Raw genomic sequence first — 25,681 nt, 5'->3', positions numbered from 1 at the left:
ATATGCTTTGTCAGGAAGTAAAGTTTGAAGCCTACTCTTAAAAGTAATCAGGCTTGCTGTCTGTCTAGAGCAGGGGTCCCCAACTCCAGGCCTTGAGGGCCGGTGTTCTGCAGGTTTTGCATCTCACCCTGGGTCTACACACCTGAATCAAATGATTAGTTCATTACCAGGCCTCTTGAGAACTGCAAGACATGTTGAAGAGGTAATGTAGCCAATTTAAATCAGCTGTGTTGGATCACGGACACATCTAAAAGCTGCAGGACACCAGCCCTTGAGGCCTGGAGTTGGGGACCCCTGGTCTAGAGCTTTAGGTCACCCATGTTTTGGAATAGCACAGAGTCCAAAACTCAGTAAGTGCAGAAACTTCCATCCTTTCAAATTCTTCTGCTTATTCAATTCAGGTTTGCTGTGTGGCTGGAGACTATACCATCTGTCATTGTCTGAGAGGTGGAGTACACCCAGGAATGGATGCCAGCCTGTCACAGGGATAACTCATTCGCAGTTAACTGAATCCCATGCATGTACATGGGGAGAACATGAGAACCACATCACTGAATGTTCAATCTTCAAGATCTGAGCAGTGAAAGCAGACTTGGATTGGACACTTTTCCCTGTAGTTTGCAGCTGTATACCAGCACAGTGAATTTTAAATCCAGTAATCTTCAGCCAATCTAATTCTTGGGGTTTAGTAAAATCATTGCATTGTTTAGGAGCTAAACATTTTAAGGCATTGTTATACATATTCCCACATTCTCATCTGCCCTGTTGGAGACAGATATGCAAAGTCTTGCCTTAAGTGCTTCCATTAGTAGTCTGTATTTCTTGAGGGTCGCAGATGCCAACAGACTTAATAAACTGATCCGTAAGGCCAGCAATGTTGTGGGGATGGAGCTGGACTCCCTCAAGGTGGTGTCGGAGAGGCGGATGCTGTCCAAGATAAAGACAATGTTGGATAACACCTCCCACCCACTCCATGACATGTTGGTCAGTCACAGGAGCACGTTCAGTGAGAGACTGAGATTACCGAAAAGCACCACTGAACGACACAGGAAATCATTCCTGCCTGTGGCCATCTCCCTGTACAACGCATCCACTTAACACACTGTTTGCTGCTACAACTACACATGTTTCTTTTCCAAATATTTATTTATAAGTGACTTATGTATGTATGTATGTATATATATGTATATATTGTACTATTCTTAGTTAGCGTATTGTCTGTCTTGTCTTAATGTTGGTTTAAAATGGAGCACTGTAACAAAAAATAATTTCCCCCAGGGATCAATAAAGTATTCTGATTCTGATTCTGATTGAAACACAAGGAGACCAATGCTTTGCACCCTGACTCATTCCTTTATTACATAAATCACTTCATTAGCATAAAGTAGCAGGCAGTGTGCATTGTTCACTTTGGAATGATTTGCATAGTTGCACTGTTAAGCCAGCAGTGAAACAGCTTCTCTGAAATTTGAAATGATTAACATAATAAATACAGTACCATGCATCTTAACACTGAAACCGTCACAGTGTGTGAAGCCACAGCAAATGCATATACATGTATATTTTTACTATAAAGTACGGATCAGTGGCCTTAAAATTTCTGTTTTACTTTAACAGACATTGAAAATGTTCGTCTCAGTAGCGGTTTCAGAAATATTTTTTTTAAAAACAAGGTAGTTATCATGTTGGCTTTTGAGTGAACTCGGATTAAACTGGGACCTTGTTACACTGTGGTTTCAGTCTTGGCTAACACTTTAAAAATAAGCAATTTACATCATGTAATATCTAGAACAGTAAACTTCCTACAGGTAAAATTCAGTCATTCAGCCAGGAAAGCGCACAGACACACCTCTGAAGGACGATACACTTGGAGAGTTATAAAACAACAGGGGTCACTGGGACTTTTAATAATAATATACAGTTGGAGATCTTAAACACAGATATAATTAAAAAGGTTATTCATGAATTTCTCCAGTCACTTCAAATGCATTTGAATTATACATTCTGACTCACCTGCATAATTCACTAGCACATCTCAACTGAGCAAAGCCCTCTGATATCCCTGCAGGACTGCCCCCTCTGTTTGCTGTTTTGATAGATGTAGATTATAAAAAAACATTGAATTCTTTGTCAGGCAGTTATGCATGTTGCAAGTTTGCATGTTTGTCTGGCACTATGCATCTGTAACATCTTATCTGTGAAAAGATTTCTGCGCTCCACCTGCCTTGAAGAATATTATGGCCTGTTTTCTGCTGCTGATCTTTAATACACATACAGATAAATATGATACAGCTGAGTGTTAAACATGTTGATAGGTCAAGCAGATTTGCCCTCTGGCAGTGCTGTGCAATACTGCAAGGTTTAGTATTGATCTGATTCCAAGTAAATACAGAGCCAGTATTGCTTATACCGATACCTTTAACTTATAAAGGCAGCTTATGTAGGGTGGAGCAGTGCGTCATGACTTAGGAGATGAATAATCATCATTTTGCAAATTCTGAACACATTTTAATGACCACTAAAGTCACTGTGATTTTTACTTTCCACAGTAACACAACAAAAGACACCTTTCAGATTTTCATGTATTTTCAGACTGAGTTTTTTTGGAGAGCTGGAAGGTAAACGTGTCGTCTCTGAACCACTTCTGTTGTTTAAATGCGCTGTAGGTCCTAAATTAAACAGACATGACAGTCAACACAAAAAGGTTCAGACATGTTTCACAGTGCATGTTTGAGGTATATTTTTAATTTACAAAAAAAATAATTATTTAACACAATTAAGTGGGTTACACACTGAACTGTGGGGATAGAAGCAAATTATTAATCCGATACTAAACCAGCGTTTGAATCGATACTATCGATATTTGGATTCTCGATCTCAAAAGGACTGACATGTGACAGGATCAGAAAAAAGCCTGCATGTAGATTCCCCTTTCACAAAATCACTTTGAACTAACAGAAAAACACACGGATCAGTAGTGGGGATGTTTCCTTCGTATCCATGGAGGAGGTCAAATAATGACCAAGGCTCTCAGTCTGTTCACACCGGAGGGAATCCTCATCTGAACCCGAAATAGGACGTGTCCGGGGGAAATTATTCATGCTTGTGGCGCAGACTCCTCTCTCGATAGATCTGTTCGGTGAATGGTCTGCAAATACAGAAAAACAAACATGTAATGGGACAATAAATGAGCTTGGAAGGCTGTACCACTCTGTGCCAGGAGCGCGCCTGTGTGTTGAACCGTGAGGGAGCTTGAGTATATGAGTGAACGATAGCAAGATGCCCTCGTCTCTCCACGTGCTCCATCACTCTGCTGCAGATGGATGCAGATCAAAACTTTGGAGTCCAAGAGCAAAACAGAGTTTGAAGCTTTTCTGTGGTACTAATGGCTAACACAAGAATCAGAATCAGTGGACACGCTTAAAGAATTTATGTATCGTGAAAATTTTACAACATGATGTAACATATTGGGACACTGCCTCTTGGTCTCAATGTATCGTTGCAATCAAGTTTACTGCCAAAAGGAATCATATCCATCCCATTAATTAGGCACACCTTGCTAGTACTGGGTTAGACCTGTTTTACCTTCATTCTTCATTGTATAGCTCCTACAAGGACTGCACACCAATGATGCAAATCTCCCAATGCACCAACTGTTTATGCAAGGCAGGATGGATCCATGCTTACATATAGTTTACCCTAAACCCTGGCCCTTTGGTGAAGTCATGCAATGCAGACTTACTTTCCTGCTCTGAGCTAACCGGAGTGTCATCCAACATGCTCCTATAGCCCATCTCCTTCATGGTTCAACACGCTGTCCATTCAGAGATGTTCTTCTGTATCTCTTGGTAGTAACAGGTGGTTATTTGAGCATACGCAAAGCAGTCTGGCCATTCTCCTCTGACCTCTGGCATCAACAGGTCAGAGAACTGCTGCTCACTGGATATTTTCTGTGCTCTTCTAGACCATTCTCTGTAAACCCTACTGATGGTTGTGTGGGAAAACCCCAGCAGATCAGTGGTTCGTGCTAATCTACTAGCACCAACAACCATGGCAGAGTCAGCACCATTGAAATCACATTTCATCCCCGTTATGAACCTCGGGACGCATTTGGAACCATGCTGTCATGTGACTGGCTGAGATATTAGTTAATGGTTAGTTAAACTGTGTCTCTAACATGGTGACTACTGAGTATATCATTAAAGCGAGGAAATAAGGAACTGAAGTATGATAAAAGTGAAAAAACTAAATGCACAGCGCAGCTTTTTAGGAGTACTCTACAGAGCTCCTGCAGTACTGGATGTCACAGCATCTTTATTAAACATTTAAATGCTTACACTTCACACTGTTAAGTAATTTTTTGTTATCCTGCTGACTCTCAGAGCACCCAGCCTGTGGATCTACCACCATGGCCAGTCATCAGTTTCTCGCTTTTCAGGAAAGTCATAGTAATCTAATAAACTGTGCGTAAGAATAGATGAAACAGTGCCGTTTCATCCTGGTGTGAGCTTTCATCGCTGCACTATTTGTATCATGAAGATGGCGATTACGAGCTAAAACAAATCCAAGACGCTCTCTGAACTCACTTGACACCAGTTTCTATTCCCTGCATGGCTCCCGCATCAATCCCACCGCCACTTTTACCAATTCCAGTCACCGTGTGAGGTAGAATCCAAGCAGACACCCTACTCTCCACGTATAGTTTAAACAAATGAGATCATCCTGAATCTCTTCCAGCAGCGAAACACAAATATAGCACATGAATCCCAGTGGCAGTGTGTGGTAAAATCTGGCACCTGCCTATCCTTCAATTCACAGGTTCAAGCTAAGTGAGACAACGATGGATCAGTGTTGCCGGATTTAAATCTGTGCGCTCATGCACAGCTTGTGTTTAATGCCTGACACTTTCGGAAAAGCATGCCTCCGACTCAGCCAGGGTTAAAAATCTCTTTTTAGACTTTCATTTTACTCGGGTGGAGATTTATTTGGTCTATTGAGGCTACTCAGAAACACTCAGCTAGACAAGGATAGCAGAATCATTTCTTGCAATCGCTGGGTGAGTCGTGCTGCAGAAGAAATTGTCCATGAGAAGCAGTGAAGGAAAAAAGTTATAAACCAAGCCAAGTTTTGTTGGACTGGTGAGATAGAGCAGGGATGTCAAACTCTTTTCACATCATGGGCCACATACATACATTAAGTGGGCCGGCCAGTGAAAAATCTCCTTTCTGTTTAATGTAAATAAGTTTAACTGCATATTTAATCCCAGGGATATATTAATATTTCAATAATACATTAAAATTATTTATTTATAAAACTATTGATACATTGTAAAAAAACAGACATTTCTATAGTATACTGATAAATAAACAGGAACTCTGTAATTAATACTTCTGTGTGGATTTAACTGTATGGATTGAACAGCTACATGGAATATTCTGATATTCCAGAATTTCTGATGCCAGAAAAAGTAACACTGTTACCATCTACATCCTCAGAACATGATTGCATTTTTTGTAAGTGGAGGCTTTCCAGTTATGTTGCTGTATCCCATACAGAGATGGGCAGTAACGCGTTACTTGTAACGCGTTAGATTACAGTAACGTACTCGTTACTTTTTTCAAGTAACGAGTAAAGTAAGGGATTACTATTGCAAAAACAGTAATTAGATTACCGTTACTTTCCCGTAGGAACGCTGCGTTACTGCGTTACTAAAACCGTGATTTTTTTGCGAGAATGTCTCATGACAGTGACGTAAGCGAGTGCGCCGTTAGTGACAACAGCTGTGTGCAGATCAACAATGGATCACATATCGATTGTGGGAGAGAGTATGAGCGTGCAGCGTTTAAAGCGTGGAAGTACTGACCTTACTTTAAGTTTGATTCCATAAAAAGTGACAAAAACATTAGCGTCCATCGTGCGTGGGAAGAAAACTTCTTTTTACAGCGAAAAAACCCCCCCCAAACTTCCAAGCAAGTACCGAGTGCGCAACGACGTAATGGGAAACTCACAGAGAAACTCGCGGATTCTTCAACTGACCGCGGCACACCTGCACCAGGGTAAACCTCCGCCTGCCCTACTCCTGCTTTACAGGTGAAAATAGAGCAACAGGACCGCTGAGTCTTTGACTTTATTTATTTTCTGCTGTGTTTTACTTGCATCTATTTGAAAGAGTGAGTGTAAACACAAAAAATATTTTATTTTATGTGCTGGAATGTGCAGAAAATAGGTTTAAATGTTAAACTAATTTATTCAAGTCAGAGAATGTTGCATATAATTAAATTTTTGCTTGATGCATAAAGTTAAAAGATTAAAACTGATAAAACAAGTTTAAAAAAGAGACTTTTCCATTTGATTACATTTTGTATGATGGATTATGCAGAAAAAGTAGAATTGGGCTGAAAGATCTATCGCTTTATCACCTCTTCAGGTTGTAAATCGTGTTTTTAAAAAGTAACTAAGTAACTAAGTAATTAATTACTTTTGAAAATAAGTAATCAGTAAAGTAACAGGATTACTTTTTTGGGGAAGTAATCAGTAATTAGTTACTGATTACTTTTTTCAAGTAACTTGACCAACACTGATCCCATATGTTGCTGATTCTTGTTTTTAATCAACAAATGTAATTTTCAGTCTTTTCTAAAAGCTGCTGATGTGACACGTGTCATGAGTAATAACACCAGACCTTCAGGATCCTGTGTTATAATCTGTGTGACTCAGCAGATGCAGGTTGACTGCTGAATAAGTCTGTGCTGAAACAATACTTAAGTTTATTTGCATATTTTTCACATTATCATTCAGCCTTCATTTTTTGACCAGAAAGGTTTTTTGATCCATGTCCTCTCCTCCTTCTGGTTATCTGCATATTAAAGTCTAGGGCCCATGACTCATAAGTCTCTGCTTTTTTCCTCCAGGTGTCTCTAGTTTGGTTTAATGAGCTGGAAACCAATAAAAAAAGGGAGCAGGAAGTTGTTTTCTTCCCTCCTCCACCTTCTAGCCACTACAGCTGCAGTTTTTGTTTTTGTTTTATAACTGATGAATCAAGTCAGTGTATTTGCACATCTTTATTTTCTTATTTCTTTTGTATGGTCAGTAAATTACTGTTACAGGTTTTTTAGATGTTGCTAAATGTTAGAGCTCTTGGATCTCTTTGACTCTTGTTGGTTTTTTTGATTTTATAAGACCGCATTTGTAGCGAGCATTTCTGGGGGCTGTAACCTACAGTTATTATTTAAGGTTATTTTCAGTTGTCACATGTTGCCCTCACTAAACCCATATATAAAGGATTTTAACAACAAATGTGATTTAATGACAAATGAGAGATTTAGAAAGACTTACCCTTCAAAGCTTATTGCCACCTTGTATGCCAAGGCCACTATGGCAGTAAGAACTAGACCGACAGGACTGGCACCACTGCAGACAGAGGGGGAAAATGACTTAGTTAGAAGGGTCTAGTTACATATGCTATATACACTAGACCATTTCTCAGCAAAGTATCCATTACATGTAATGTAATGTCATTCGTTACCTAACCCCCCCCCCCCAAAAAAAAAAAAACATTCATTCTCTTCCACTTATCCTTGTCAGGGTCGTGATGGGGGTCTGAAGCCTATCCAAGTTGTCTTAGTAGGTACAACCTGGACAGGTTGCCAGTCTATCATAGGACCAACATACAGAGACAGACAACCAGAATCAGAATCAGAAAGGGGTTTATTGCCAAATGTTGAGCAGGTTTACAACATTAGGAAATTGCTGCGGTGCTTCAGTGCAAACATAGTGTCATAAATAGCACTTAAATAGACATGAAAAAAATAAAAGTAGGGATAAGAATTAAAAGTGCTACGTAGAAAGATATGTGCATGAGCTATACATGAGATATATACATGAGAATAAGAATTAAGAGTGCTACGTTGAAAGATATATACATGAGTGCAGGTGGTGATCAGTGCCAATCATGGAATGATGCAGTGAACACAGCGTAGGGTCATGTGTTAGTAGCGGGAACAGTCATATGGTTATTGTTCATGTGTCCAGCAGCAGAGGGGAAGAAACTGTTCTTATGGCGAGAGGTTCTGGTGCGAATGGACCGGAGCCTCCTGCCTGAGGGGAGCAGGTCAAACAGACTGTGTACAGGGTGAGAAGGGTCAGCTGAGATCCGGGCTGCACGCCGCAATGTCCTGGAGGTGTACAGGTCCTGCAAAGACTGCACAACACGCTGCAGTCTCTGTTTGTCCCTGATAGTGGCTCCAGCGTACCACACGGTGATGGAGGAGGTGAGGATGGACTCGATGATTGCAGTGTAGAACTGCATCATCGTCCGTGTTGGCAGGTTGAATTTCTTCAGCTGCCTCAGGAAGTACATCCTCTGCTGGGCTTTCTTGATGACGGAGGTGATGGTGGGCTCCCACTTCAGGTCCTGGGTGATGGTGGTACCCAGGAGGCGGAATGAGTCCACAGAGGTGATGGGGGTGTCAGTCAGGATGATGGGGGGGAGTGGGGCTGTGTGCTTCCTGAAGTCCACAATAATCTCCACTGTCTTCTGGGCATTCAGCACCAGGTTGTTGTGGCTGCACCAGGACACCAGACGTTCAACCTCCCTCCTGTAGGCAGACTCATCCCCGTCCGAGATGAGTCCAATAACGGTGGTGTCATCTGCAAACTTGATTAGCTTGACAGACTGGTGGGTGGAGGTGCAGCAGTTGGTGTACAGGGAGAAGAGCAGAGGAGAAAGAACACAGCCCTGAGGGGAGCCGGTGCTGATGGTCCGGGAGTCCGAGACATTCTTTCCCAGCCTCACATGCTGCTTCCTGTCCGTCAGGAAGTCAGTGATCCACCGGCAGATGGGGTCAGGCACATTCATCTGGGAAAGCTTGTCTCGGAGATGGTCTGGAAGGATGGTGTTGAAGGCAGAGCTGAAGTCCACAAACAGGATCCTGGCGTAGGTTCCTGGGGAGTCCAGATGCTGCAGGATGAAGTGTAGGGCCATGTTGATGGCATCGTCTACAGACCATGGACCATGGACCATTTTGAGTTACCAATTAACCTATCCCCACTACCTGCATGTCTTTGGACTGTGGGAGGAAGCAGGAGTACCCGGAGAGAACCCATGCAAACACGGGGAGAACATGCAAACTCCATGCATGGCCCTGGCCTGATGGTGGAAGTGGAAACTCAGGACCTTCTTGCTGTGAGGCAACAGTTCTAACCACTATGCTATCCTTATGCTTTAAAAAAAGAAAGAAAGAAAGAAAGAGCCACACAGGTCGAGGCACTGGTTGGGGACTATCTGGAAACCACTGATTGCCAGAGAAACATGTATTCCACAACTGGATGGTAAGTGGTAGGTTGCTGGCAGTCACTGTGAACTCAGTTACTAAAGGCCCATGGATTAATCTATGCAAATTACGGTGACAGCAGCAATATGCTAGCTACCCAAGCAATTACAAAGAGGTTTTTGGTGTCACATAAACACTAACGTTCAACAAACTCCAGCAACCACTTGCAAACTAGTTGGGGAATACTGGTCACCAGGTAAATACTAGGTTAGCAGACTGCTCTCTAGGCATATATGACTGATTTCACCAAATAAAAATTTCCCACAAAAAAGATGTACAGGGTGGGCCATTTATATGGATACAACGTAATAAAATGGGAATGGTTGGTGATATTAAAGTCCTGTTTGTGGCACATTAGTATATGTGAGGGGGCAAACTCCTCAAGATGGGTGGTGACCATGGTGGCCATTTAGCAGTCGGCCATCTTGGATACAACTTTTGTTTTTTCAATAGGAAGAGGGCCATGTGACACATCAAACTTATTGGTAATGTCACAAGAAAAACAATGGTGTGCTTGGTTTCAACATAACTTTATTCTTTCATGAGTTATTTACAAGTTTCTGACCACTTATTAAATGTGTTCAGTGTGCTGCCCATTGTGTTGGATTGTCAATGCAACCCTCTTCTCCCACTCTTCACACACTGATAGCAACACCGCAGGAGAAATGCCAGCACAGGCATCCAGTATCCGTAGTTTCAGGTGCTGCACATCTCATATCTTCACACCATAGACAATTGCCTTCAGATGACCCCAAAGATAAAAGTCTAAGGGGGTCAGATCGGGAGACTTTGGGGGCCATTCAACTGGCCCACGACGACCAATCCACTTTCCAGGAAACTGTTCATCTAGGAATGCTCGGTCCTGGCACCCATAATGTGGTGGTGCACCATCTTGCTGGAAAAACTCAGGGAACGTGCCAGCTTCAGTGCATAAAGAGGGAAACACATCATCATGTAGCAATTTCAAATATCCAGTGGCCTTGAGGTTTCCATTGATGAAGAATGGACCCACTATCGTTGTACCCCATATACCACACCAAACCATCACTTTTGTTGTTCCAACAGTCTTGGAGGGATCCATCCAATGTGGGTTAGTGTCAGACCAATAGCGGTGGTTTTGTTTGTTAACTTCACCATTCACATAAAAGTTTGCCTCATCACTGAACAAAATCTTCTGCGCGAACTGAGGGTCCTGTTCCAATTTTTGTTTTGCCCATTCTGCAAATTCTGTGCGCCGATCTGGGTCATCCTCGTTGAGATGCTGCAGTAGCTGGAGTTTGTAAGGGTGCCATTTGTGAGTAGCTAATATCTGCCAAAGGGATGTTCGACTAAGTCCACTCTCCAGTGACATGCGGCGAGTGCTACGCTGTGGGCTCTTGCTGAATGAAGCTAGGACAGCCACTGATGTTTCTTCATTAGTGACAGTTTTATTGTGTCCACATTTTGGCAAATCCAACACTGAACCAGTTTCACGAAACTTGGCAAGCAGTTTGCTAACTGTAGCATGGGAGATGGGTGGTCTCGTAGGGTGTCTTGCATTGACTCCACATTACACTGTGGAGCTGGAAAAACGCCAACCATCGTATCCTATTTATACAGGTGGAAAACAAGAGTGGAGGAATTAAAATATAGACAACTTAAATTAATGAGTGACATGTATTTTACTTTTTATTGTAGCACTCTACTTTCTATTAGTCTTTTTTACGCTAATAACTCAGAAAGCACCTGTATGTGTCTCAGGAGCTACACCTTACTCACAAGCCATCTGTGGGTGGGCATCAGAAACAGCAATCTTACACTCACTCGACACACTGACCTACATATATCTGATCAGGAAGTGGCACAGTGACACACATTCATTGTATGTTAAAGTGTGCTTTTGCACAGTAGCACATGCAGTCTTGCATAAGAGGAGGAAAAGTAGCGGGCATATTTAAGCAAAAACCTGAGTGCTGATGTAAAACACCTCTCATGAGGCACAGCAATCTGAATAAGAAAAAGCTAGTGACAAGCTAGAGCGCTGCCATTATATTCACTGTTAGTGTGTGTTGCAGAGCATTTTTGTTCTTTGAATTTGACACTTCACACAATTGATTTACATTTTTGCCACACCGTCTATTGAAGCTTACCATTCAAAGACTTGTTTGCCATTAGGATAAAGAAAAAAGGTTAATCAGAATCAATCAGAGCAGGACACGGGGGGAGCTGAACTTGACTTGCTGAACAGGCTTATGAAACTATCCACCCTGACCTAGATAAATGGGCAGTAATAAATTCAGTGCTTTTCCAGACTTATTCAAATGCAAGACCATGACAAAGGACACTGCACTGGCTCTGTAGCTCTATCTAAAAAACTCAAAATGAAAGAAGAGGAAATTTGTCCTTCAGCTTCAATATGCCACATTTGAACTTTAACTCATTTTAAATCATACAGCCATTCAGTACTCAGTAACCTGTCGCCTTTTTAATGTCAGTATTGTAAGCTTTTTACATTTTGCAGGTAATAACACTTATACAAGTTATCTAAGGGGGGACATTACTGTTTTACATATACCAGTTTGAGACACACTTAATCTATCACATCTGGGAACCGTGTGAATGTGTTTGACGTGGTGAGGAGGATGAGGTGAGGTGCCACAATGAGGAGACATGACGTTGACAAGATATCTGAATAGGTTTGTGTCTGTGGTACTTGGGGGGGGGGGGGTGTAACTTGGATTACAAGTTAATCAGAATCAGAATACTTTATTGATCCCTGGGGGAAATTATTTTTTGTTACAGTGCTCCATTATAAACCAACATTAAGACAAGACAGACAATACACTAACTAAGAATAGTACAATATATACATATATATGCATACATACATACATAAGTCACTCATAAATAAATAGCTGAACAAGAAACATGTGTAGTTATAGCAGCAAACAGTGTGTTAAGTGGATGCGTTGTAGAGGGAGATGGCCACAGGCAGGAAAGATTTCCTGTGTCGTTCAGTGGTGCTTTTCGGTAATCTCAGTCTCTCACTGAACGTGCTCCTGTGACTGACCAGCATGTCATGGAGTGGGTGGGAGGTGTTATTCAACATTGTCTTTATCTTGGACAGCATCCGCCTCTCCGACACCACCTTGAGGGAGTCCAGCTCCATCCCCACAACATTGCTGGCCTTACGGATTAGTTTATTAAGTCTGTTGGCATCTGCGACCCTCAGCCTGCTCCCCCAGCATGCAACAGCATAGAGGATCGCACTGGCCACAACAGACTCATAGAAAATCCTGAGCATTTTCTGGCAGATGTTGAAGGACCTCAGTCGCCTCAAAAAATAGAGACGACTCTGGCCCTTCCTGTAAAGTGCTGTGGTGTTTTTAGCCCAGTCCAGTTTGTTGTCAATGTGTACTCCAAGGTATTTATAGTCCTCCACAATGTCAACACTGACCCCCTGGATTGAAACAGGGGTCAAGTGTTTCCTGGTCTTCCTGAAGTCCACGATCAGTTCCTTGGTCTTTGCCACGTTGAGCTGCAGAGACCAAGGAACAGGGTGGAACTAACACCCTGAGCCTCTGAAGTTTAGAGTCTCAGTCACACAAACCTAGACCGGTTTGTGACCTCTGGCAATCTCCAGCTACTAAGGTAAAATGTTTATTTCCCAAATGTTTTTTTAGTAGTTGCTGGCAGTCCAAATGTGAGATCGGTGAGAAGGTACACACCAAAAAGCTCCCTGTAATTGCTTTGATTGCTAAAAGATTAGTTTGGTCGCCCATAGTTTGCATGGAAGATGCCAACTTGTCTGCAAACACTCACCACTTGCTATCTGAGCTGTAGTGAAACTTGAAAAAGTGCAACCCAAACAGAAAATGAAGAATGTTCATGTAAAATGATTTTTGAGTAAAAGTTGTGCCTTACTTCTGTAGCCAACATTTTAAAATGCACAACTTTTACTTTGAAGGTGAAAGGTTTCTTGAATGTGTTGCACTTTTTACAATTCCCCCACCGCTTGGTGAGAAGTTTGTACTTGAAGACAAGTTGGCATCTTTCTTGCAAACTTCTGACAAACAGAGATGGGCAGTAACGAGTTACTTGTAACGCGTTAGTGTAATCTGGTTACTTTTTTCAAGTAACGAGTAAAGTAAGGGATTACTATTGCAAAAACGGTAAATAGATTACCGTTACTTTCCCGTAGGAACGCTGCGTTACTGCGTTACTAAAACCGTGATTTTTTTGCGAGAATGTCTCATGACAGTGACGTAAGCGAGTGCGCCGTTGGTGACAACAGCTGTGTGCAGATCAACAATGAATCATATATCGATTGTGAGAGAGAGTATGAGCGTGCAGCGTTTAAAGCATGGAAGTACTGACCTTATCTTGAGTTTGATTCCATAAAAAGTGACAAAAACATTAGCGTCCGTTGTGCGTGGGAAGAAAACTTTTTACAGCGAAAAAACCCCTAAACTTCCAAGCAAGCACCGAGTGCGCCATGACGTAATGGGAAACTCACAGAGAAACTCGCGGATTCTTCAACTGACCGCGGCACACCTGCACCAGGGTAAACCTCCGCCTGCCCTACTCCTGCTTTACAGGTGAAAATAGAGCAACAGGACTACTGAGTCTTTGACTTTACTTTACTTGCATCTATTTGAAAGAGTGAGTGTAAACACAAAAAATATTTTATTTTATGTGCTGGAATGTGTCGAAAATAGGTTTAAATGTTAAACTAATTTCTTCAAGTCAGAGAATGTTGCATATAATAAAATTTTTGCTTGATGCATAAAGTTAAAAGATTAAAACTGATAAAACAAGTTAAAAAAAGAGACTTTTCCATTTGATTACATTTTGTATGATGGATTATGCAGAAAAAGTAGAATTGGGCTGAAAGATCTATCACTTTATCACCTCTTCAGGTTGTAAATCGTGTTTTTAAAAAGTAACTAAGTAACTAAGTAATTAATTACTTTTGAAAATAAGTAATCAGTAAAGTAACGGGATTACTTTTTTGGGGAAGTAATCAGTAATTAGTTACTGATTACTTTTTTCAAGTAACTTGACCAACACTGCTGACAAATGCTGAAAACTGCTAGCTATCGGCAGGGAAGGTTTTGATGCAGCACGATTAAAATCTCTGTAACCAACTTTACACTCGTGACACTTCCAGCAACCTCAGAGTCCACAGAAGACACACTTTTCCCTCAGGGTGGTAGGGTCAATAACCAGTCTTTAGGTCTACTTGACAAAGGTTTTAGTAATCAGTTTGACAGCAACTGCCAGCAACCTCCAGCAACCACTAACCTAGTTGGGAGACACACATGTTTCACTAGTGAGTTGCTGGGTGCAGTCTTGGCTGTCAGTGTCAATATAACCTTAACCCCAATTCTAACCCTGTGCAATCAGAATATGTAATTTCTGTTGCTATTAAATTGATTTCAAGTCTTGGCAATCAGAAACAGTAATCAGACATCAAACATGCAGCAAAAATTATTAAAATTTTTCCCAAAAAAGCTGTTTTGCCTTTCTCCAAAATATAAGCGTAGGTAAATGGTAAATGGCCTGTATTTGTATAGCGCTTTATTAGTCCCTAAGGACCCCAAAGCGCTTTACACAACCAGTCATCCACCCATTCAAACACACATTCACACACTAGTGATGGCAAGCTACATTGTAGCCACAGCCACCCTGGGGCGCACTGACAGAGGCGAGGTTGCCGGACACTGGCGCCACCGGGCCCTCTGACCACCACCAGTAGGGCAACAGGTGAAGTGTCTTGCCCAAGGACACAACGACCAAGACTGTCGGAGCCGGGGCCGAACCGGCAACCTTCCGATTACAAGGCGAACTCCGAACTCTTGAGCCACGATCGCCCCAGGTAGAGTCGGTTATTCACTAATCATTAAGTCAGCCAGATTCCTAGCATCTCCAGTCTGCATATCAAAGTGTGGTCTAATAGCAAACCCCAATTAATACTGGGACTGGAGAAGCACGTCTGAAGTGATAAGACTGCTGAAAGAGGCCAACACCATCAGAAAACATGTTTATCACAAAAAGATGAAGATGAAGGCAGAAAAATTGTTTAGTTAGGTTGGCAGCACAAACAGACACTTTAGTGATCCAGTAATGTGCAAATCATGAACGAATCACTCACAATATATATTTGACACATTTGAGGAAAATACTAATAACATAAAATAAAATAAAATAAATGTTCCCTTTAGAAATCTTAATTTTTTTGCTCTATAAAAATAGTTGTTTTTCTTTTTCAATCACTCATCTTAGCAGTAGGATTTACATGAAAAGAGAAACAAATTAAGTTTGAGTGAAAATGTAAATTTTTTGCACTCTCTGGGCAAATGACTCAGTGACTCAAATGACTCAAAAAAAACGATTCACTTTGGTGAGTGACTCATTCAAACTCGATTCAGTAAAAAGAATCGAATTTACCATCACTACTCTGATCCAGTTTTCTAGGCATCACATTTTAGTCCTTCTCAAAACCCGAAACAAGCAGGAGTTGAAAATACAAATTTAAGTCATAAAGTCCTATAAGGGAAAATATGGATGTGGGGCATAGCCACATTACTTGTGTTGTATGTTAGTCATTAATAGTAGTAACCCAGTAAGGTTTATGTTGTATGCTTAATGCAAGAAGATGAGAGCAACAACAGCTCTCCCGTGACTTTAAATTTCTGTGTCAGTTTAGTAATAACTGGGATTACATTTGATTCACATCTTTCCCCAGCTTCAAATTTGACACACGACACTGGCTTCTGTGAGGCCCACTGATTGCGACAGACCAATCTGACAGGGTGAGTCAGTAGACCTTGTGTAAATTTCTATTTAACACTGACCCATATAACAAACTGTCATAATTACAAACAACCCCCCCCCCCCAAAACTCCTTATGCCACACCGGAACATCATCGCCATTTATTGGTATGACGCAGTGTTATATTCATCCCATTTTTGTGATTGAAACTGCTCTAGAAAAAGAAGCAGGATATTTCTTATTAGTAGTTCATGACCTTTTAGCTGTCTGGCTTCCTATTCTGAGACAGAATGTTAGATGATTTATATGAAACAATGGTGATCTCTGAAGCATACGATTCAATGAGACAGCAGTTGTCAGTTTGCTGTGAGTTAAATGTCTGAATAAATGAATGCTATATTTGAATAATCGCAGCATATTATATTCAGTCCATCTGTAAGTCTCGCTCGACATGCTGTTAGCTAAATCTCATTGGAAGTATTGTTTATGAATATGAATGTGCACAGTCTGTGTGAGCGATTCCATATGTGCTCTGTGTATGAAGCAGGCTGCAGATGTGCTAATCCTTCTTTGGCATAAGTTTGGACAACCCTGCGTCGTCCTAAAAGTTAGCGTTTCTTTTAAAAAAAGAATAAATTTAAATGTAAAAGAAAAACAACAACTTGCTCCTCAGCTCACAGTTGAGGAAGAAGTAAAAGTATTAGTACTTTGCTATAAAAATTGTAACATGAATAAGATGTAACTGACAGACTGCATGTGTATTATACAGTTTGCACACTGAACATGAAACCTTTAGTCTGCAGGAATATTTAGGTCACACACTCATCTCTCTGGCTCTCATTGATTTTCATTGGCAGACACTGTTCCTGGATAGACCTCAGCCTGGGAAAATATGGGTTAATGAGTATTTATCTAGGAATAGGCTACTTAGCTAGTCCCTGAGTGATGTGGCTGCAATCGACGTCAAGATGTCAAGTCAACAAAGGCTGATTTTATTTTGAAATATGGGTTACTATAACAAATAAACTATATTACATTCAGGTTAGCAGCTTTGTGAAGCTCCTTCATAGTCAAGTTATACAAAGAGAACATTTCATAACTTGATTTTTTTGCTGACCACTGTTAAACAACAGAAAAAGAATGTGCTAACTAACAGGCATATGACTGAAAAAAGATTTGTAATGTGGTGATATTTGGTGGTCCCATACAAACACGAGAGTCTTACAAAGCCAGTGATGACTGTCAAAAAACCTTGGGTTGGACTCCTCTAAATAGAAATCTGAAATGGGATCCAGTACTCTACAGTACCTCCATCATGTCACAACAGATGTACGAGAGCAGTTTATTGTGGTGGTGACCTTTGAAGAACAGGTGTTCTAACATGCTGTGAATGACGAAGCTATCATGTTTACTTTCAGCACATTGCTACCTTAGCTTAAGTATGTAGCACGATAATATTTGCTAATTAGCATTGTTTTGCTATCTGGCTTTAAATCAAGATTTCAAGTATTAACAAGAATATTAATATTAACATTTCATCCTATTTCATCCTGATGAAGGCAGACTGCTGGGACGTCTGTGGCATCGTGCTTGTGTGCACATGAACACTCCAGTTAGCAAACATGCTAAAATCTCTGCATTCAAGTGTGGTCACTACTGGGTAATGTATTACACATTACTAATTACTTACTTAATTACTCTCTGGAGAAAGTAAATTTACTCGTTACATTACTTTCTTGTCACTCTGTAAAATTACATGAAACCTACTGTCACACAATTACCAGTTAAATCTATAAACCAGAGGCTACAGTTCCAAACTCCAGTCTGTGGATGGACTCGGTAAACTAAGCTAAATCAGCTTAACTGATATCTTAGCATTATAACCTCTCAGCCAAATCAGGTCTCTGAAAACAAACAAACAAATGAACTAAAAAAAAACAATGGTAAACATGAGTTTTAACAATTCACAGCATATTTGAGCAACTCATAGAATTAAAAATACACTTTAGATGTCTGAGCAAAAATTTCGAGATGAGGAGAAAAAAGTGAATGTCAGAGTCTGTGTGTCTCTCTGGGTCCAATTTATACTATAATCTGACCTAAAATAGCCATTTAAAAAAAGCTTAGCACTGACCATCCACTTATATACTTCATAGCCTTATTACAGATCACCGGAGGACATCAAAATCAAGTACCATGTTGGGCTGGAATTCTGTAAAATACACCCAAGCAGTAATTGGTATAACCTTTGAAGAAATGAGGAGAACAGAAAACATTCTCCGGTCTCAGGTTAGCCGGTTGATGACGATATGTGGGTTTAAAGGAAAGATTCACAGAGGTTACAGCCTAAGCAAAAATCTAGTGAGTCAGACAGTCACACAATATCACCATTTTAATTGAACAGCACTTTAAAATAGTGCAATTATCTTACCTATGATTGACAGCTCATGTGGAGGTGGGAGATAACAGAAATGCTTATTTGGCACATTCTCCTCTCTACATAATAAGAAAGAGAAGCATTCTTAATGGGATATTGCACTTGCATGAGTATCATCTCTGATAAGTCTTTATCAGGTCATTTCTTTGAAGCAGATATGACGCATATGTAGATGAAAAATTTATTAAAGCAAATGAAAGTGACAAAGGTGTCACTTCACATCATAAATTCTTCAAGAATTTTATATCATGTGGAAATGGCTTTTAGTGGATCAACAATACCTTTAGAAATATAATACAGTGCTTCTGGACAGTATTCACAGTGCTTCATTTGTTCCACATTTTGTTATGTTACAGTCTTCTTCCAAAATGGATTACCATATTTCCCGGACTACAAAGCGCACCTGAATATTAGCCGCACAAGCTAAAATCAGGGGAAAATCCTGTTTTGTACATACATTAGCCGCACCTGACTAAAAGCCGCAGGTGTTTCAATGTTGACTTATCATATGTAAGAGAATATGCACAAAGGGAATTGTCAGCAAAGAGATGGCTGTTTGGAGACACACCCCTTTTATTAATATTTTGAAAAACAAGTTATGGGTACATATTTGCACATGTAGTACATAACAGTAACCTACAGCACACCAGAAAAATAGATTCGGACTACCTTTTAGGCTCAGGTGCAGTGACACGGCTTTAACAAGAAGAAAAGTCAGTCATTCACCATCTTTCTCTTCTTCCTGCGCTCTAAAACCACCAAAGTCCTCTTCTCCAATTTCGGAAACGAACAGGCTCAGGATGGCTTCGTTATCCACTCTCCGCTTCTCTCCTTCGTTGTCACTTTCAAAACCAAAGAAATCCTCGTTGTCAGTGTCAGAGTCGAACACCCTCAGAAGGGCCGTGGCGGTGTCCTCCTCTCCATCATGCAGCAGTCCAGCCCTTCAAAATCCGTTGGTGATCGTGGATGTTTTCGCACTTTTCCACGCTGTCAGAATCCACCGGTGGAGTTGGGCATAACTTGCTTTTCGCAAGTTTATCGCCGCTCGTCATCCACGCCTCCCGCTGAATGCGTAGCGTTAATTTGAAGTTTGTTTTTCGCGCTACTTCGTACGGCACTACGTTGCCTGGCGGACGGACATGTGACTAACATACCACTCTTGAACCCCGATCCTTCCGCCAGGCAACGTAGTGCCGTACAACAGCGGAACAAACAAAACAAATCGTCTTACGATATCACAAAAATCATGGAAAATCCATAGAAAAGCCGCAGGGTTCAAAGCTTGTGCAAAAAGTAGCGGCTTATAGCCCGACAATTACGGTAAATTCATTTTTCACCTTAAATTCTATGCCCAATACCCCATCACCAAAGTGAAAAAAGCTAGTATTGGTTTCCTTACAAATTTATCAAAAATAAAAAACAACAATATAACAAGTAGATAGCCATTGACAGTCTTTATAACATGACACTCAAAACTGAGCTCAAGTGCTTGATGTGCATGTGAGTCCGTCTGTGGCAAATTCAGTTGATTGGACATGATTTGAAAATGCTCAATTCAATTCAATTCAATTCAATTTTATTTATATAGCGCCAAATCACAACAAAAGTCGCCTCAAGGCGCTTCATAGATACAGAGAAAAACCCAACAATCATATGACCCCCTATGAGCAAGCACTTTGGCAACAGTGGGAAGGAAAAACTCCCTTTTAACAGGAAGAAACCTCCGGCAGAACCAGGCTCAGGGAGGGGCGGCCATCTGCTGCGACCGGTTGGGGTGAGAGAAGGAAGACAGGATAAAAGACATGCTGTGGAAGAGAGACAGAGGTTAATAACAGATATGATTCAATGCAGAGAGGTCTATTAATACATAGTGAGTGAGAAAGGTGACTGGAAAGGAAAAACTCAATGCATCATGGGAATCCCCTGGCAGCCTAAGTCTATTGCAGCATAACTAAGGGAGGATTCAGGATCACCTGGTCCAGCCCTAACTATATGCTTTAGCAAAAAAAGACTCGTCTATATAAGGTGCCATAGCTGACAGAGCATGTCAAAGTGCAAACCAAGCCATCAAATCCAAGGAATGGACTGTTGACCCCTGAAAGATTATATCGAGGCACAGGTGTGGGTAAGGGTATAGAAAACTTAATACAGCACTGAAGGTCCCCCAGTGGTCAAAGTGGCCTCTATCATCTGTAGAAGGAAGAAGTTTGGAATCATCAGAACTTTTCCCAAAGCTGGCTGCTCAGCCAATCTGAGTGATCAGGAGCCACAGGCAGAGATGTGACCAAGAACCTGATGGTCACTCTGACAAAGCTCCAGAATTGCTCTGTGTAGAGAGGACCACCTTTCAAAGGGACAACCATTTCTGCAGAACTCTACTGATCAGACAATGGCAAAGTGGCCAGATGGAAGCAATTCCTCAGTAAAAGGCACATGGAAGCTCACCTGGATTTTGCCAGAAGATACCTAAAGGACTCCAAGACCATGAGAAACAAATTTCTCTGCTCTGATGAAACAAACATCTTTGGCCTGAATGCCAAGTGGCATGTCTGGAGGAAACCAGACACCACTCGTCACCTGTTCCTACAGTGAAGCATGGTGGTGGAAGTATCATGCTGTGGGGATGTTTTTAGGCAGTACAAACTGGGAGACTAGTCACAGCTGCAGGAAAGAGGAATTCAGCAATGTACAGAGACATCCTTGATGACAACCTGGCCCAGAGCACTCTGAACCACAAACCCTAAGCACACAGCCAAGATAACAAAGGAGTGGATTTGGGACCACTCTGCTGAAGACCCTTGAGTAATCCAGGCAGAGTCCAGAGTGGAAACCCAATTAAATATCTTGTGAGAAATCTAAAAATGGCTGCACACAAATGTTGCCCATCTAATCTAATGGAGCTTAAAGCAGTTCAAAGAAAAATGAGAGAAAATACCTAGAAACGGGTGCACCAAGCATCATACTCATAGAGGCTGTAATTGCTGCCAAAGGTGCTTCAAAAAACGATTGTTCAATTCTGTCAATACTTATTAATGTGTTATATTTTTGTTTTTATTTTTTTTTATAAATTTGCAAGAATTTAAAGCAAAAGTATTTCACTTCATGGAGTATGGAGTGTGCAGAATTTTTAGGTGAAAATAAATGTAATCCATTGTGGAATAAGATTCTGTGATAGTGCTGTGAATACTGTCTGGATGCACTGTACATTATCACTGAGATAGAAAGATAAAACCATCAGCCATCTGCGTATTTTATCTCCCTTTCTTTATCTTCACATTGTAACTTGATAAATCAGCTGCAATAACCCTTTCCAACACTATTTGAGTAGTCTGAGGAATACAAGCATAGATCTAGGCTGTTCCATTGTATTGATTTATGCTGGATAGTCTTCTGTACTGAGTGCCCCACTTGTTGAATGCTGCTCAGCACCCTAATTTTTAGATGAAAGTCTGTATGTCTGATCGAGCCATTTGTTGAACCACCTGCACTCTCTGTTCACATTTATTGATCTTTCTTTTTGTCAAACAGTGGATGATTCACAAGTTATTGCCAATAGATTCCGTTCTTTCTTTCTAAGCCTCATATTTATATTCTTCACCAATGCTTCAATGCTCAGTTTATGTCTCATATTTTAAAAACAAAAAAACCCCAACTCCCTCTTATTCTGAATGGCATGAACTATGATTGAAATGACACACAGTGGTAGCTAACAACTGGTTGGAAAAAATGTCTTTTGTCCAAACTGCAGGAGGTTGCAGGCTGTCCTGGGATGAAATGGGTCACAAAGAAAGTGCAAACTGACAATGTCCTGATCGCTGTGGTTGCTAACAGATTGCCAGTTACCTGTAGTCTACATGGAAGTTGCCGAAAGGTCTACGAGCGCTCACTATCTTACCACGGAGCAGAAAATGGAAATGGAAACCATTTGCTTTCCAAGTAAAACTTGTGCTTCACTACTGAAGCCAACTTATTTCAAAAAGTGTTACATTTACTTTTGTGTCACAGTCTTCACAGTTTCACAACTACCTGATCAAAAGCTTGCAAGTATTTGCAGACAAGCCAGTGTTTTCCAAAGAAACTATGTGCAATCACGGCGATCTGCTAGCAAGCAAACCAATCACGAGAAGGTTTTTGGTGCGACCCCATACACCTTTTTGTAACCAATATCACCTGGCGACAGGCAACAATCTCCAGTAAACACTCTCAAGCGATCAGTGAATAATTATTTAATAATTATCATCAACTCAGCCACAAAGTAAAGCTACAGATCGGGGTTGCACAGTGCTGAGGCAGATAATGTGGAAAAGTTGCTAATGCTCTCCAGACTCAGACCTTTGCTGATATTACCTTCAACAGAAACACTGTGGGATGGGAGCTTCATGACCTTGGTTTCCATAGACTAGCAGCTCCTGTAGGTCTAGTCTGTTAGTGGCCTGGTATTTTTGTCCATATAGGGTATATATATTTGAGGGCTTATTGACAAACAGGTGGGCAGCACATATGAAAGTACTTAACAACAGGTGAAAACAATATGGAGAATCTGAGAAAGACAAAGAGAGGAAGCAAAACTATCAGGGCACAAAATACATCAGATATTCTAAGTAAAACAATAAATAACCAAAACAGACTGACACAGACATGGTTAACAATGTCAAGAGGACCAATGTGACAACAAAACACAAGGAGGCACAGGCAGACAAACTGCTACTAAAAATAGTCAAGGTGTTAAACAGAACACAAGAGATCACAAAACGTTAAATGGTAGAATAACCATTATAATCAATATCATAAGAACTAAAACTTCCAATATACTAGAATATGAAACAAGAAATCAATTCAACAAGTACCAGACTAATATGACAAAACTAAAAACTATTAACCAAAGATCAAAAATATAATGAAGACAAAACGAGAAAACAAACGTAGGAGCAGTGAAACTGCTTCACGCTGCATTTCAGAGATTTATGATTACACACTGCCTCTGCTGGGACACTCTCCACATACACACCAAAGTAGGCACCACAGCTGTATAAAGCAACAGGCTAGTGCACAGTTGTGTGATTTTGCCAGAAGCAGAGAGTGACCTTCTGAAAGTCAGTGTTGTTGTTCTCTCTTAGTAAGAAATAATAATCCATCTCACAAGCATAACACATGACTGCAGTTAGAGCTGGGCGATATGAGATTTTTTCACATCACGATATGTTTTTTTCATTTCAGGCGATAACGATATCTATCACGATATAAGCCAAATAACTATATTTGTAAGATTTAAATGTGCCGTTGCTCACAAGTAAAATGTGAAATAATCAGCAGCTTGTTTTGATTTAAATATTTATTTCCCATAATAAGTTCAACAGGGTAGATGTACTTAAGGAACATGAGACTTTTTCAGATAAATAAAGGCAAATATTGCAAACTACACAAAAGGCAGCCGCTAAAGCGTTTAAGTTTCAAAATAGAACAAACGAAACAGACTACTAAATTGTCAATTCCACTTAGAAACAAAATATTAATTCTAAAAATAAATCTTAGTTTGTTTTACAGAAGAACAGACAAAACTAACTTTTGTCAGTATCAAATAAACTGAGAACTAAAAGGAAATTCTCAATCTCTCCTTGTTGTATAGCTTAGCTTTTCAAACAGTTGTAACAGTTACTTTAGTCTGACAAAAGCCGAATGACGAATTAGCGCTTCCAGTCAGAGACTGAGGCTACGTCCACACGTACACGGGTGTTTTTGAAAACGGAGATTTTCCGTTTTCGTTTTAAAAAATAATCCCGTCCACACACAAAGGCAGAAATGAAGGAAAACGCTGCTATGAACATGCCAAAGCAGCAGGTGGCACTAGATTCCTAACCGTGCAGAAATGTTGGCCAATCAGAAGTCTAGAAGCCTCGGTGGGAAAAAGTAAACAAAGCTGGGGCATAGAAGCAGAACCGAGTCGTATGTGTGGACGGACAGTAACTGTGTGTATATGTAAGCATTTAAACACTGCAGAGTAGAATTAACAGTAACAGTATTGTAGAAATTCATTTCACCGAAACAATAACGTGGCGCACAGTGTGACGCATGCACCAGTTTATTGTATTTCCAGACTTGCTTTCGTGCCGAGTAGCGTGCAATTTACAGTGCACGCTACTCGGTTTTTTGTCAGACTTGAAATAGCCGAAATACCTTCACACTACGGAACTTCTATGGCTCTTCCGTTCGACAATCTCTCCGGCATTGGAACCGTCATCTGTTTTCTCTTCGGTCACGCTCGGTTGATTTTTCTAGTCGGCACACTCATTTCCTCCATTACGCGCTGGCTCCATTACCCACTGCCTGCTTCCCAAACAAACACACGTGCGGCTTGGCACTTGTGCTGTACGTAACAAGTCACGCGACGTGACGCTGCGGCTGTGATTGGTTCGGCTCTGCGCTACTTAGTTTGGATTGGCTGACCTTTTTTTAAAAATGTTTTTTATTTTAAGAGGACAAGAGCGGCGAAGTCTATCGCGATAGCTTAATTTCTCTATCGAGTAAAAGTTATATCGCGATACATATCGTTATCGTTCTATCGCCCAGCTCTAACTGCAGTCAATGATGCAGCTAAAGAGCAGCATTCACCACACTTTTTAATCAGCTGGATTTTACAATTGTAATAAAACAAATTATATTTACTTAGTTCTTATAAAATGTGAGGAAAAAGAGGGAGTCACAGAGGGGTACTATCTGATATTCAGTGCTCTTTAAGCAGCTGGTGTTCTGTGTACGGTGAACTAATGTGGACTAAGTCGTGACAGATGATGATGATGATGATACAGACTGCAACTCCAACGCTATGCCATCAGAATGTAACAACTTTTGAAAATTGTTCTTCCAAGTCATGAGGGCAATCAGGACACCAACCCCCTACCAAATAATTAAAACTTATAAACATTAGTAACTTTTTTACTAAATACACTGTAGCTGCACTTTAGCTGTTTTTGGAAAAACCCATGCCATGACCGCATAAATGTAATTACATGTGTTGTGAACACAGCCCACACAGATACAAATGCTGGCAATGGAGTAAGAAAGTAGCGTGGACTTGTAGGTTCTAAATACAGTCATCACGCATGTCTAAATTAAGCTGAACTGTATGATTAGAAATGTAAAAATTCAACTGCATTTCAC

At 40.7% G+C, this 25,681-nt stretch overlaps 1 protein-coding gene across 1 annotated transcript in view; it reads right to left on the bottom strand.

The window, feature by feature from the left end:
* Positions 1-1,345: 1,345 nt before the first annotated feature.
* pemt (phosphatidylethanolamine N-methyltransferase) overlaps positions 1,346-25,681 on the bottom strand; it is a 77,338-nt gene continuing 53,002 nt past the window's right edge. Inside the window, exons 6-7 of the mRNA XM_080872955.1 lie at positions 7,336-7,410; positions 1,346-3,148 (exon numbers count right to left, since the gene is read on the bottom strand). Of these exons, the coding sequence (XP_080729081.1) occupies positions 3,094-3,148; positions 7,336-7,410 (130 nt within the window). The 3' untranslated portion in view covers positions 1,346-3,093. The remainder of the gene's footprint in view (positions 3,149-7,335; positions 7,411-25,681) is intronic.

Source organism: Rhamphochromis sp. 'chilingali' (assembly GCF_963969265.1).
Source record: "Rhamphochromis sp. 'chilingali' genome assembly, chromosome: 22".
NCBI lineage: Eukaryota > Metazoa > Chordata > Actinopteri > Cichliformes > Cichlidae > Rhamphochromis > Rhamphochromis sp. 'chilingali'.
The sequence above is the reverse complement of the archived record's forward strand: the minus strand, read 5'-3'. Positions and strand labels throughout refer to the sequence as shown.